At 47.4% G+C, this 14,297-nt stretch overlaps 2 protein-coding genes across 4 annotated transcripts in view; both read left to right on the top strand.

The window, feature by feature from the left end:
- The first annotated feature begins 8,032 nt into the window (after positions 1–8,032).
- lipf (lipase, gastric) overlaps positions 8,033–14,297 on the top strand; it is a 47,226-nt gene continuing 40,961 nt past the window's right edge. Inside the window, exons 1-2 of one of the 3 annotated variants that reach the window (XM_069900632.1) lie at positions 8,033–8,227; positions 13,308–13,363. The gene's annotated coding sequence lies outside the window, so the exon portion shown is untranslated. Of the gene's footprint in view, positions 8,228–8,293; positions 8,315–13,307; positions 13,364–14,297 lie in introns of those variants that run through there. The other 2 variants (XM_069900634.1, XM_069900633.1) reach the window with 2 other exon arrangements.
- Positions 8,082–9,177, top strand: LOC138743793 (uncharacterized). The gene is made up of 2 exons (XM_069899398.1): positions 8,082–8,105; positions 8,143–9,177. The coding sequence occupies exons 1-2, from the start codon at positions 8,082–8,084 to the stop codon at positions 9,175–9,177; spliced, it is 1,059 nt and encodes a 352-aa protein (XP_069755499.1).

Below are 14,297 nucleotides of genomic sequence, written 5' to 3'. Positions count from 1 at the left end.
CTTTGCGGGCTGTGGTATAAAACACAATTGTCAACTGATTTTACAGCAGACAGTCCCTCCCCAACCCCAGCGCTCCCTCAGAGAATTTACAACATATTTTTCTGAAGACTTAAACAAAGCTTTCATATAATCCATCTATTACTCAAACTATTAACCTCTAAACATATTTACATATTTTGATAGTACAGATTCTATCACCAATGTGTATATGTACAGATGGTAGTGTAGGATGACTGTGATTGGCTGAGAGTGTAGCCACACCTACTGGCAGCTCTTAAAGGATTGCTCCTACCCAGACCAGGACTGGTCGACCTACTTGGGATATACTCCAGTCTTTTAGTTAATAAAAGCCTTGGTTTGGATGAACAAGTCTTTGGTTCTTTCGACGTATTATTATTTTTAACTGCCTTTTAATATTCTTTTCCTTGTTGAATATTTGGCAGATGTTCCATGGAAAACCGAGCCTTTTCCGGGTCATCAAACAGCCTATTTTATCCACCCGGGATAAATATTTTTAACACTGCGGGTGTCACAAGACAAAATTGTAACCTTTTCTCTATAATGCCTTTTATTGGGTTAAACTCCTTGCGCTTCTTTAAAAGTTCAAAGCTTATATCTGGGTAGAAAAATATTTTGTTCCCATTGACCCTTAATTTTTTTTGTTCTTCTGGCCTCCCGCACCAATATTTTTTCCCTTGTCAGATATCTTCATAATTTAAGCAGAATGGAGTGTGGCTTTTGCTGTGACTGCAGTTTCGGAGCCAAAGCTCTGAGAGTTCTTTCAATTTCCATCGCTTCCTGAAGTTCTTCAGTCTCTAGAATTTGCAGGATCCATTGTTTTAGAAATCCTTTTCTATCCGTATCTCCCACACCTTCTTTCAGGCCCACTATTTTTATATTATTACCTCTCCTGAAGTTTACAAGAATGTCCATTTTCTGGGCCAATAAATTCTGTGGCTTCGTGACCTCTTTATTCCTTGCTTCCACTTTTTCCTTTAAAACAGTCATTTCCAGTTCCACACCTTTCACTCTCTCTTCTACTTCTTCACATTGTTTCTTCATATCCATTAATACATTTTTCATCTGTTGAATTTTTGTATCTCTTTCTAATACCCATTCTCTATTGACTTTAATCTCAGACATCAAAGTTTCCATTTTTCATCAAACTACTTTATGCCTGGAAGTCAGCCTGAAGAAAACTGAGGTCCTCCATCAGCCAGCTCCCCACCATGACTACCAGCCCCCCCACATCTCCATCGGGCACACAAAACTCAAAACGGTCAACCAGTTTACCTATCTCGGCTGCACCATTTCATCAGATGCAAGGATCGACAATGAGATAGACAACAGACTCGCCAAGGCAAATAGCGCCTTTGGAAGACTACACAAAAGAGTCTGGAAAAACAACCAACTGAAAAACCTCACAAAGATAAGCGTATACAGAGCCGTTGTCATACCCACACTCCTGTTCGGCTCCGAATCATGGGTCCTTTACCGGCACCACCTACGGCTCCTAGAACGCTTCCACCAGCGTTGTCTCCGCTCCATCCTCAACATCCATTGGAGCGCTTACACCCCTAACGTCGAAGTACTCGAGATGGCAGAGGTCGACAGCATCGAGTCCACGCTGCTGAAGATCCAGCTGCGCTGGATGGGTCACGTCTCCAGAATGGAGGACCATCGCCTTCCCAAGATCGTGTTATATGGCGAGCTCTCCACTGGCCACCGTGACAGAGGTGCACCAAAGAAAAGGTACAAGGACTGCCTAAAGAAATCTCTTGGTGCCTGCCACATTGACCACCGCCAGTGGGCTGATAACGCCTCAAACCGTGCATCTTGGCGCCTCACAGTTTGGCGGGCAGCAACCTCCTTTGAAGAAGACCGCAGAGCCCACCTCACTGACAAAAGGCAAAGGAGGAAAAACCCAACACCCAACCCCAACCAACCAATTTTCCCTTGCAACCGCTGCAATCGTGTCTGCCTGTCCCGCATCGGACTTGTCAGCCACAAACGAGCCTGCAGCTGACGTGGACTTTTTACCCCCTCCATAAATCTTCGTCCGCGAAGCCAAGCCAAAGAAGAATTTATGCCTACCATTTGTTTTTGGCTTTTACCTTTAATTTTCTTCTGTATCCTTCTTGTCTCTTCCAAATCTTTTTCTTCTTGCTCCATGTCTTCACTTGTTGTGAAGCCTGCTTCCAGGGCCATTTCTCCTGCATTGCTCTCTGTTGGGCTTGCAGTAGCTTGCTGCTGGTGTCCACTTTCTTGAGTGTCTTGCTTGGAATGCAACTCCTCGCGCATGCGCATTGGCATTCCTCATTCCAACTCCGACAGCCATTGCTGGAGCCTGCCTTGCAACGCTTCTCCCCGTCACTGCTCACCGGCTGGTCCTGGGGTTCGGGCTGCCTTACCCAGTAGAGCTCCCGGTTCTAGAGTGCAGGTAAGGCCTTCTCTTCTGTTTTCTGCCAATTTCTTTGGCTTTTCTTTACTATTCGACACGACTCTTTCTTTCTTCGGAGCCACCTTCTTTCTTTTCCTTCAAAGTTTAACGGTTGATTCGTCTACTTTTTAAACTTACAGCTTTTTTATTTACACTTTTTAAACTATTCTCTGGAGAGGGCTGGTTTCAGAATACAGGAAAAAGTAATTAGGAAAGCTGACAGAAAATTAATTTTTCATTGAGAAAGGAACTGAATTAAAAAAAGGTTATAGAGTTGTACAGCACAGACTCATCTGTGGTGACTGAGATGCCTCTAAATACTAATCCCATTTTCCTGCATTTGGTCCATTTTCTCTCTAATCCCTTCCTATCTATGTTAAATGACAATTGAACATGTCGCTACCATTTCCTCCGGCAACTTGTTCGATACATCCGCTACCTGAAAAACTTGCCCCTCGTATCGCTTTTAAATCTTTCCCCTCTCACCTAAATCCCATCTTGTTTCAGAAACCCCTTCCTTTGAGAAAAGATTGTGACGACATACTCGACCTAAGCCTCTTATGGTGGCTATTACAGCCACAGCGGCCCAGATCTGAATCCACCACTGTCTGTAAGGAGTTTGTATGCCCGCTCTGTGTCTATGTAGATTTCCTCCAGGTGCCCTGGTATCCTCCCATGTTTCAAAGACATACAGGCTTTGTAGTTGATTGGTCATATGGGTGCATTTGGGCGGCACAGGCTTGTGGGCTGCAAGAGCTGGTTACTGTGCGGTATCTCTAAATTAAACTTTATAGAATAGTCCTCATTAATGTCACCCCTCAAATCTCTAGTAAGAACAATCCCAGCCTATCTAATCTTTTCCTTGTAACAAATGCCCGCCAATCTCGGCCACATCCTGGTGAATGTTCTCTGCACTCATTCTAGTGCTACTTCATCCTTTCAGTAGTAAAGTGTTCCAACTGTGGTCTATCCAATTTCTTGTACAGTTACAAACCGATGTCTTAACTCTGCCTAAGGGCATAAGCTAAACAATGTCTTCACCATTCCATCCACATGTTCCTATCTTCCATTTTATCTGCTGGCCATCATAAGTCAGATGTGAAAACATTACTGATGGTCAGGGGTCAGTGTTAGGCCCACAACTGTTCATCATTTACATTGATGACTTGGAGGAGGGGACAAAATGTGGTGTAACCAAGTTTGCGGATGACACCAAATTGAGTGGAAGAGCAAATTGTAATGAGGATGTGGAGAGTCTGCAGAGGGATAGAGTTAAGCTGGATGAGTGGGCAAAGGTCTGGCAGATGGAGTACAATGTTAGTAAGTGTGAGGTTATCCACTTTGGAAAGAAAAATAAAAGAGCTGAATATTATTTAAAGGGTGAAAAACTACAGCATGCTGTTGTGCAGAGGGACTTGGGAGTGCTTGTGCATGAATCGCAAAAAGTTGGGTTGCAGGTGCAGCAGGTTATTAAGAAGGCAAATGGAATGTTGGCCTTCATCGCTAGAGGAATTGAATTCAGGAGTAGGGAGGTCATGTTGCAACTGTACAAGGTACTGGTGAGACCGCACCTGGAGTACTGTGTCCAGTTCTGGTCTCCATATTTGAGGAAGGATATACTGGCTTTGGAGACGGTCCAGAGGAGGTTTACTAGGTTGATCCCTGGGATGAAGGGGTTGACTTATGATGAAAGATTAAATCGTCTAGGATTGTATTCGCTCGAGTTCAGAAGAATGAGAGGAGATCTTATAGAAACATATAGGATTATGAAGGGTATGGATAGGATAGATGTAGGAAGATTTTTTGAGTTGGCCGGGGAAACTAAAATGAGAGGACACAGTCTCAAGATTCCGGGGAGTAGATGATGAAAAATAGTTTTTCCCAGAGAGTAGTGAGTGTTTGGAATTCTCTATCCAGGGAAATGGTTGAGGCTGCTTCATTAGACAGATTTAAAATTCGGTTAGATAAATTTTTACATGATGGAGGAATTAGAGGATATGGGGAGAAGGCAGATAGGTGGAGTTAGGTCATAAATTAGATCAGCCATGATCGTATTGAATGGCGGAGCAGGCTCGATGGGCCATTTTTGGCCTACTCCTGTTCCTACTTCCTATGTTCCTATGTCATCTTGAGTTCAGTTCCATGCGCAATTCCTCAGATAACTGAAGTAATGAGCAGGTACGTATTGTCTGCCTTGGACAAAATTCAGGCTCGCGTTGAGAGGTAGTATTAGTGCCCCAAATGTCAGGTAAATGACCAACACAAAAAAAGGGCCAACTGCTGATGGATCTCAGCAGGTCAGGAGATATCCATGAAACGAAATGAACAGTTGATATTTGGGGTCAAAACCACAGAGTGTTTAAACCCTGCTTCTGGAATGTTAAACCAACCCTCCTTGTCATTCAATTGCACATAAGTGCCTGAATGCACAATCCTCAACTTCCTGGGGAAATTACCATTTACCAGATTACTAACGAAATCAGTTACAAAATGCTATTCTGCAATGAATGACTCACCTCTTAGCTTCCCTCCACAAAGTTTTTCTTTTATTAATGTCATATTCAACATAATTTCCCCTTTGCTTGAATGACTGCATCTTAAGTAGGACTCGTGTCATTCAGGAGCTCAATGACATTCAGAACAAAGGAGCCTTCTCAATTGGCACATAATCCCTCACTCATTTCTGCTCACACACCTTCGTTAGAGAGTGCACTCTCTACAAACCCATCAGAGGCTTCACCACCAAGAAGAACACCTCTACTTCCTCAGGAGTTTGCGGATGTTTGGCAAGACATCGGAAACCCTGGCAAATTTCTACAGATGGGCGGTGGAAAGTGTGGTGACCAGCTGCATCACTGCCTGATGTGGGGGCACCACTAGCTCTGAGCGGAAAGCCCTGCAAAAGGTAGTGGTCGCACTCCCAGTACATCACAGTCAAACCTCTCTCCACCGTCTAGAAAATCCACGTGGAATGCTACCATCGGAGAGCATCAGCAATCATCAAGGATCTACACCACACAGGGCAGGCTCTGTTCTCACTGCTGCTATAATGAATGAGTTAGTTGGTGCCAAAAGACTCACAGAACCAGCTTCAGGAGCACTACACCTCCACCATCAGACTTAGTCCTTAAATAAGTTTGTGATTATTTATTTTCCTTCTGTATTGCAGTTTGTTTACATTTCTTTCTTTGTTTACATTTATCTCATGAATATGCGTCTTTCTTCTTGAGTACAGTTCGGATTCTGATGAGTAGAAATTCTGCCTGGCCTGCGGGAAAAATAACCTCAGAATTGTATGGTGTAATGTATATACTCTGACAATAAATGTGCACTTTGAACTAAGTCAGCAGGTGCAAGAGAATGCCAGCAATTGCACCTTCCAAATTATATTCCATGCTGATGTGGAAGAAAATGGTGATGCTGTTGGTATGGACTTATGGAGAACAGCACACCCCCCCCCCCCACTCCCACCATGGGGTCTAACTGCCCAGTCTAACTGCTAACGGCTCCATACAGGTTTTAAATGACCTGCCGGTGGTTTATTTTAAAATCATGTGACCGCGGAGTCTGGCCTCAAGATGGCGGTGCCTATGATCGACCACAGCCATGAGAGGTTGCAGGGCACCAAAAAACAGTGAGACGTCCCCCTCTCTATTTAAGGCAACCCAGAGGACGGTGATGGACCAGTGAGAGACTCTGAGGCTGTTGGTTAGGCAAGGTGAGGAACCAACAAGCGAGAGGATGCGCAGTGTGCTGGAGGCTTCCTGATTGTGTCAGACGTTTGCTCAGGTTGCTGATGGTTTAGAAAGGGGTGGCCAACCTTTTAATTTTGGCATATAGAACAGTCACAGGCCATTTCAGCCCCCGAATCCTCGCCACCCAATGAACCTACCTCCCTGGTACATACTTCTGGGCCAAAATGGCCTGTGACTGTGCTGTAGGTCTAAATTAATTTTGCTTCTCTTTCTATGGCTGGGCAACTTCTGCTGATAGCAAATCTTTGCCTGCCTTATGATAGACTAAAGGAAATTTTGTGTGACATTATATTTTCTATTTTATTACATGACAATAAAATAATCTTGAAAAAAAATCATTCATTTGAAATCTCTTTCATAAAATCATGTTCCCTCATGTGATTTAATACAGTGTTAAGCACAAGACCTGCAAATGGTTTAAAATAGCAATTCACTACTGGCCTGCAAGAGCAATTAGGGATGAATGCCAAACTCGACGGCAACGACTGGTGTCACAAAAAACCCTGCACGTCTATCAACACAGGCTCATTTCTAGTATAAAGATGTATCGCCGACAGGCTCCTGCAAAGCGTAAAGTACACATGCAATTTTATTCGCAAGTGACACATACATTGTAGTTGCACGCTCACAACCATGTGTGCAGTTTTATTATAGTACAGGATGTGGTGGTACATCACCAGACTACTGCAGGGGGCAACCTGTGTACCTGCAGGAGTGTACCGCCGGCCTACTGCAGGGGGCAACCTCTGTACCTGCAGGAGTGTACCGCCGGCCTACTGCAGGAGGCAACCTCTGTACCTGCAGGAGTGTACCGCCGGCCTACTGCAGGGGGCAACCTCTGTTCCTGCAGGAGTGTACCGCCAGCCTACTGCAGGGGGCAACCTCTGTACCTGCAAGAGTGTAAGGGGACAGGACAACACCTGGCCTGCTGTCAATCAGTTGGCCTGAAGGGATCAAGCCCCACCCCGTTGGATGTTAATCACCCTCTAGGATATTAGCCTGTGCTGGCCTCCCGAGGCCTGCACAGAGTTGCTGCAGCCACAGCCAGCCTGGCTCTGTGGAAGTCTTTGTGGATTAAAGCCTGTTGTACAGTCTTTACCTTGTGTGTCTGATTCTGGCAAACAGTGCACCACATAGGAGGCAACGTCTTGCACAATACAGGGTGCACATCCTGGGCTGCACAGTAGGTGCTTTTAAACTGCAGCACCTGGGTAGCCCTCCTGGGACCCAGGTGCGATTAGTGGGTCAAAGGTGCCTCCAGCACCTTTTAAGCTGAGGGGAAATAGCCCCAGTAAATTGCGGCGATTGCAAGGGGAATCCCACCCCCGCGATAAAGTCTCTCCCATTCCCCCCCCCCCCCACAGTCAATCGCGCTCCACCACCCCTCACCCCCCCCCCCCCCCAATCCGCGGCAGCGGCCCCTCTGCTCTCTACCCCGCAGCAGGGACCCCCCCCCACTCCATCCCGGGCCCTGGTAGCGACCCTTTTCCACCAACCTCCCCCCCCCCCCCTAACCGATCACCGCAGACGCTTCAGCCGGGGTTTATCCGCGACTCCAGTCACAGGAGTGACCGGGTGGGCCATTTTGGTGTTCGAGCCGCCAGTGAACGCGACCTGGGTCAGTTTAACTGGGTTCCCTCCGAGGTAGGGCAGGGAGCCGGGTCGGACCCTTCCAAGTTGCCCATTTACAAGGCACTCATGGGAAAGCCCTCACACACTTGCACTGGCTCAATACTTTCCAGTATCAAGATGTATCTATCTTCTGCTGTTTGTGACGTAATAAGGGGGAATCCAGTGGAACGCTCTGATTGGCCGCGACATGGCATGATGCAGGATCGAGCGGGGGGGCGGGGCGAGTGGAAGGGCGGGGCGAGTGGAAGGGGAGCATGCGGCCGCCCGCCCGCCCGCCGGTCCGAGTCCCGTCCCGCTCCTTCCGCATGTGATTAGGGCGGCTGGAGTTCGCACCCGAGCCCGGACGACCGATCTTCAACCGCCGCGCCCCGGTCCGGGATCTTCCGCCCGCGCCTGGCTGGTAAGAGGTTGTTGCGCCGGGAAATGGGGAGAGAAGGTCGAGAAAAAGTTGCTTGGCCGGACTCTGGAAGGAGTTCGGCATCATCCGGTAATTTATCCCAGGAGCAGGAGGAGCCGGGACTGGGTCAAGTGAGAGATCAGTCGCTTCGGCCTCCAGCTCTGCCCCGGCCGCCAACTGTCCCCGACCAGCTCTGCCCCGGCCGCCAACTATCCCCCTCCAGCTCTGCCCCGGCCGCCAACTGTCCCCGACCAGCTCTGCCCCGGCCGCCAACTGTCCCCCATCCAGCTCTGTCCCGGCCGCCAACTGTCCCCCTCCAGTTCTGCCCCGGCCGCCAACTGTCCCCCTCCAGTTCTGCCCCGGCCGCCAACTGTCCCCCTCCAGTTCTGCCCCGGCCGCCAACTATCCCCCTCCAGCTCTGCCCCGGCCGCCAACTGTCCCCCATCCAGCTCTGCCCCGGCCGCCAACTGTCCCCCATCCAGCTCTGTCCCGGCCGCCAACTGTCCCCCTCCAGTTCTGCCCCGGCCGCCAACTGTCCCCGACCAACTCTGCCCCGGACGCCAACTATCCCCATCCAGCTCTGTCCCGGCCGCCAACTGTCCCCCTCCAGTTCTGCCCCGGCCGCCAACTATCCCCCTCCAGTTCTGCCCCGGCCGCCAACTATCCCCGTCCAGCTCTGCCCCGGCCGCCAACTGTCCCCGACCAGCTCTGCCCCGGCCGCCAACTGTCCCCGTCCAGCTCTGCCCCGGCCGCCAACTGTCCCCCTCCAGTTCTGCCCCGGCCGCCAACTGTCCCCCTCCAGTTCTGCCCCGGCCGCCAACTGTCCCCCTCCAGTTCTGCCCCGGCCGCCAACTATCCCCCTCCAGCTCTGCCCCGGCCGCCAACTATCCCCCTCCAGCTCTGCCCCGGCCGCCAACTGTCCTCCTCCATTCCTGTATCTGAATGCATCCTGACATTGCATATGACTTGCTTCCTCTGGCATCGCTTTTCAGGCTCAGACCAATCTCTATGTAAAAAAAAGATTCACCAATCTTTTCTCACCTGAAATCTCAGACTTTGTATTAGAGTACATACATGACATCATACAACCCTGAGATTCGTTTTCTTCCAGGTGAGGCAGAGTTAACAAATATTGGCAGTGCAAAAAAAAGCCTGACTCAGGTACACATTATAAAGAAATGTAAACAAACTAATTCAGAATAAAATCAATAAAGTGCACAAGTAAGAGTCCTTTAATGAGTCCTTGATTGAGTTTGTCCTTGAGGAGTCTGATGGTGGAGGGGTAGCAGCTGTTCCTGAACCTGGTGGGGCCAGTCTTGTGGCACCTAGACCTCTTCTATCCTGATCGTGGTAGCGAGAACAGAGTGTGTGGTTGGGGTGGTGATGTGGATCCTTGATGATTGCTGCTGCCATTTCCTGTAGATGCACCTGGTGTGGAAGATTTTGCCTGTGATGTCCACTGATTTTTTCAGGGCTCTTTGCTTGGGTCCACGCTGCTGAAGATCCAGCTGCGCTGGATGGGTCACGTCTCCAGAATGGAGGACCATCGCCTTCCCAAGATCGAGTTATATGGCGAGCTCTCCACTGGCCACCGTGACAGAGGTGCACCAAAGAAAAGGTACAAGGACTGCCTAAAGAAATCTCTTGGTGCCTGCCACATTGACCACCGCCAGTGGGCTGATAACGCCTCAAACCGTGCATCTTGGCGCCTCACAGTTTGGCGGGCAGCAACCTCCTTTGAAGAAGACCGCAGAGCCCACCTCACTGACAAAAGGCAAAGGAGGAAAAACCCAACACCCAACCCCAACCAACCAATTTTCCCCTGCAACCGCTGCAACCGTGTCTGCCTGTCCCGCATCGGACTTGTCAGCCACAAACGAGCCTGCAGCTGACGTGGACTTTTACCCCCTCCATAAATCTTCGTCCGCGAAGCCAAGCCAAAGAAAGAAGATTGGTGTTCCCATGCCAGAACATGTTGCAGCTGGTCAGCACACTTTCCAACACTGATCTGTAGAAATTTGCCAGGGTTTCCAATGTCATTGGCAAAACTCTGCCATCTCCTGAGGAAGTAGAGGTGCTGATGTGCTCTCAAGCTGCTAATATCTTAGTGTTAATTGATCTTCCTTTTCATTGTTATCCTACATTCTGTAAATTGTGCTCTTTACACAGCGAGAGATAAACTGTTGGTCTGTTTGCATTGTGACAAATTAACTAAAACATCCTGGCCAATTTCTACAGAGCCTCCATATCCTTCCTATAGTGGCCAAAAATGCACATACTGCTAATTTTATTGTCTAACCAAAGTTTTATGCACCTGCAACATGACTTCCCTGTAGCTGTACTTCATGCCCAGTGCGATGAAAGCAAGCGTGCCTTGTACTGTGTTCCTAACTCTCCATTAAATGTACCAGAAGGCAATTAGCGAATTAACTTGCCGGGACTCTGACTTGCCCCATCCAAGTGTCAGAGCCTGGTTGAATTTAACTCACCCTGCCAGGTTGGGACACATCACACTGTGCGATTACCTGGTTCTTCTTTCTTCTTTGGCTTGGCTTCGCGGACGAAGATTTATGGAGGGGTAATGTCCATGTCAGCTGCAGGCTCGTTTGTGGCTGACAAGTCCGATGCGGGACAGCAGACATGGTTGCAGCGGTTGCAAGGGAATATTGGGGTTGGGTGTTGGGTTTTTCCTCCTTTGTCTTTTGATAGTGAGGTGGACTCTGCGGTCTTCTTCAAAGGAGGCACCAAGATGCACGGTTTGAGGCGATATCAGCCCACTGGCGGTGGTCAATGTGGCAGGCACCAAGAGCTTTCTTTAGGCAGTCCTTGTACCTCTTCTTTGGTGCACCTCTGTCTCGGTGGCCAGTAGAGAGCTCGCCATAATTTACTGGTACGGACCCAGTAAATTACCTGGTTCAACCCACGTGTAATCAGCAGTGTGAAAGGGACAGTCTCCCAAGTTGAAACTGCCAAGCATTGTGAATTTACTTAGACCAATGATTTTTGGGATCCTTGAACTAACCCTGCCTAGGGATTCTGAACCATCTCCTGTTGCAAAGGCAAGGATGCTGAGTTCCCACCCTGGCAGTATTCAGGGAATTTATTGTCCCCTGCAGAAGTTTGTGGACCTCCTTCCCCTACCTCCTGGGGCAATGTCTAGGAACTTGAACTTCCCCTGCCCATCCCTTCTCCACCCCCCCCTCAGCATCCTGGATCTTGATCCCCCACCACCCCAAGACATCATCCTGTCCCTGCTCCCACCCCACCCCCCCAAGACAGCATCTGGGATTCTCACCACCCCCTTCCTCTCTGGGACAGGGCCCAGGGTTCTGACCACCCCTTCCTCCCAAGGCAGCATCAGGGTCCTGACTGCTTCCCTTCCCCCACCCCCACAAGGCAGCATCTGGGATCCTCATCACCCCCTTCCTCCCCAGGATAGCATCCAAGGTCCTGACTGTCCCTTTCCTCCCCAAGATGACATCTGTGGATCTGAGGCACCCCTGCTGGTGTAACATCGTGCACACTGAGCTACACCCCACCACCACAATTCCCCCAACTGCATCCTCTCTCCCACGCCTCCCCCCCACCCCCCACCCACCCTCACTGGGACTGCATCGGGGTTCCTAAGCCCTGTAAGATGCATTAAAGTGTCCATTTATGAATTTTATGATTGTTCTGTTATTTCACTGAATTATTACCACAAAACCTCAAAAGATTGATGGATAGGATAATAAATTATAATGCAAGATCTGATATTGCTTATAGATATTATGGGAAATTATATTTTTCCCCAAAAGTATTCTTAGATACCATGATCATTATTTCTAAGATTGTGAGGAGTAAAAACGAGTAGGCAAAATGTTACACAGAGTCAGGAGAGGTTTTTGATTTGAGAACGGAGAAGATTATGCTGAATAGAGATTTCGAGTAACATCGTGGAAGTGTGAGGTCTGCACTCTTCAACAGTGGGCAGATGTAATTTAAAATTGTTGAGGGAAACATGTATAATCTTAATTGTTGGAAATTCCACCTGGCCCCGCTGCCTTGTTATGCTGTCCCCCCCTCCCCCCCCCCCACCTTGCTGCCTCGAGGGATGAACATTAGCTGTCAAGAATGCTTTGTTTTAACAATGTGAGACATTTGGATTGAGAGGATATCAGGCCGTGCAGAAGATTAAGATAAAATTTTGCCTCAAAAACTTTCTAAATATTGAACAGATGTTGGTTCAAAGTTCAGACGTCACAGACATCAGGTTTCACTCCATCGAAGACATCTACATGAGGCAAGTGTCTTAATAAATCGGCCTCTATCTTCAAATCCCTCGCAGGCCACACCCTCTTCACTCTGCTACCATCGGGGAAAAGGTACAGGAGCCTAAAGACGAGCACTCAGCAGTACAAGGACAGCTTCTTCCCCGCTGCCATCAGATTCCTGAATAATCAATGAACCAAAGACACTGCCTTACTTTTCGTTCACTATTATTTTAATTTTTTTTATAATAATGTGGTAAAATGGTTATAATCTTAATGTCCGCACTGTGACGCTGCCACAACACACCGAATTTCGTGACTTGTTCGTGACAAAAAATTCTGATTCTGACCACTGGATCTTACACCTCTGGTTTTCCCCTCCTGAAGTCTACAATCAGCTTCTTGGTTTTGGTGATATTGAGTGTAAGGTTGTTATTAGTAAACCATTCGGCCAAGTTTTCAATCTCCTTCCTGTGTGCTGACTTATCCTCCTTCCCCCCCCCCCCCCCAACCTTTTCAACAACCACTACCATGTATTGTCAGCAAATTTGTAGATGGTGTTGATGTATGGAGCCACATAGTCGATCTGTACAGTGAGTTGAGCAGGGGGCTAAGAACGCAGCTCTGAGTTGTGCTGATGTTAATGGAGATGTTGGAGATACAGTTGTTATGCATACTGTTTATTTCTAGAGGAAAATTTGCCTCGTTTTGTTCAAGGGTTGTGTCTGATGAGAAACCGGTTTTTCTCTTGAATTCTCCAATCTTTGTTTTGACCTCTCTCCTGTAAAGCGTGGTGAACAGGTTCTATTTACAGTGTTATCTTTCTTTTGCAGATAAACAAAGTTGGACTTTTCCACTTAAATTTCCCAAATAATCTTTGGAACTAAAGGTATTATGTAATTTTTAACTGCTTAAAATGTTGCAGTTGCTTTGAATAACCTATTGTAGAACTTCTGCCTATTTTATCCTCTGAAGTATGGTGTACAAACTGGATAACTGGTTCCTGGGATGTCAGGATTGCTGCATGAGGAGAGATTCGGCATGAGCAATTCACTGGAGTGCAGAAAACAAGGGAAATTCATTAAAACATAACATTCGGACAGGCTAGGTAGATGATACATGAAGGATGTTTTTCCTGGCTAGTGTTTTGAGAAGAGGGTCACAATATTGAGTTACGGCACTGTTCCCACTAAGCTGTGCACGAACACATTTTGTAACCAGCGCGCAAAGGAAATTAAATGTGTACACAAAAGGTTAGTTAACTAAAATAATGTAAATATTATACTTATTGAATCATTATGTGCAAAAATATAATGCAATCATACTTAAATTATATTAAAATATGCCAATACATTTTTAGCAACGAGAGATAGGCTGTGCCAAAATTTATCTTGAAACAATTTCAAGTTTACATTTACACAAGCATTCAGTGCACACATACTTTTGTCACAGGAAAAAAAAATTGCATATAAGATTTTTGTGCACACTGACTACTAAAAATTAGAGGGAACGTTGGTTAGAGGGTAAGAGGAGAAATTGCTTCACTCAGAGGGTGATGAATCTGTGGAATTTATTACAGTGGGCTGTGGAGATCAAATCACTCAATCTATTTAAGATATAGTAGATGCATGTAGAGTCGTAACCCTTTTTTACACAGAAATAAGCCCTTTGGCCCAACTTGACCACATCAACCAAATTGTCTACCCAAGATAGTTGCAAATATCTAGGTGCAAAAGGCATCGATCGGTATGACATTGGGATTGATGATCATATTGAAGGGTCGAACAGGCTTGAAGAGGCATTGCCTTGCTCTTTTCTTTGTT

This window comes from Narcine bancroftii, chromosome 10, assembly GCF_036971445.1.
Source record: "Narcine bancroftii isolate sNarBan1 chromosome 10, sNarBan1.hap1, whole genome shotgun sequence".
Taxonomy (NCBI): Eukaryota; Metazoa; Chordata; class Chondrichthyes; order Torpediniformes; family Narcinidae; genus Narcine; species Narcine bancroftii.
The sequence above is the reverse complement of the archived record's forward strand: the minus strand, read 5'-3'. Positions and strand labels throughout refer to the sequence as shown.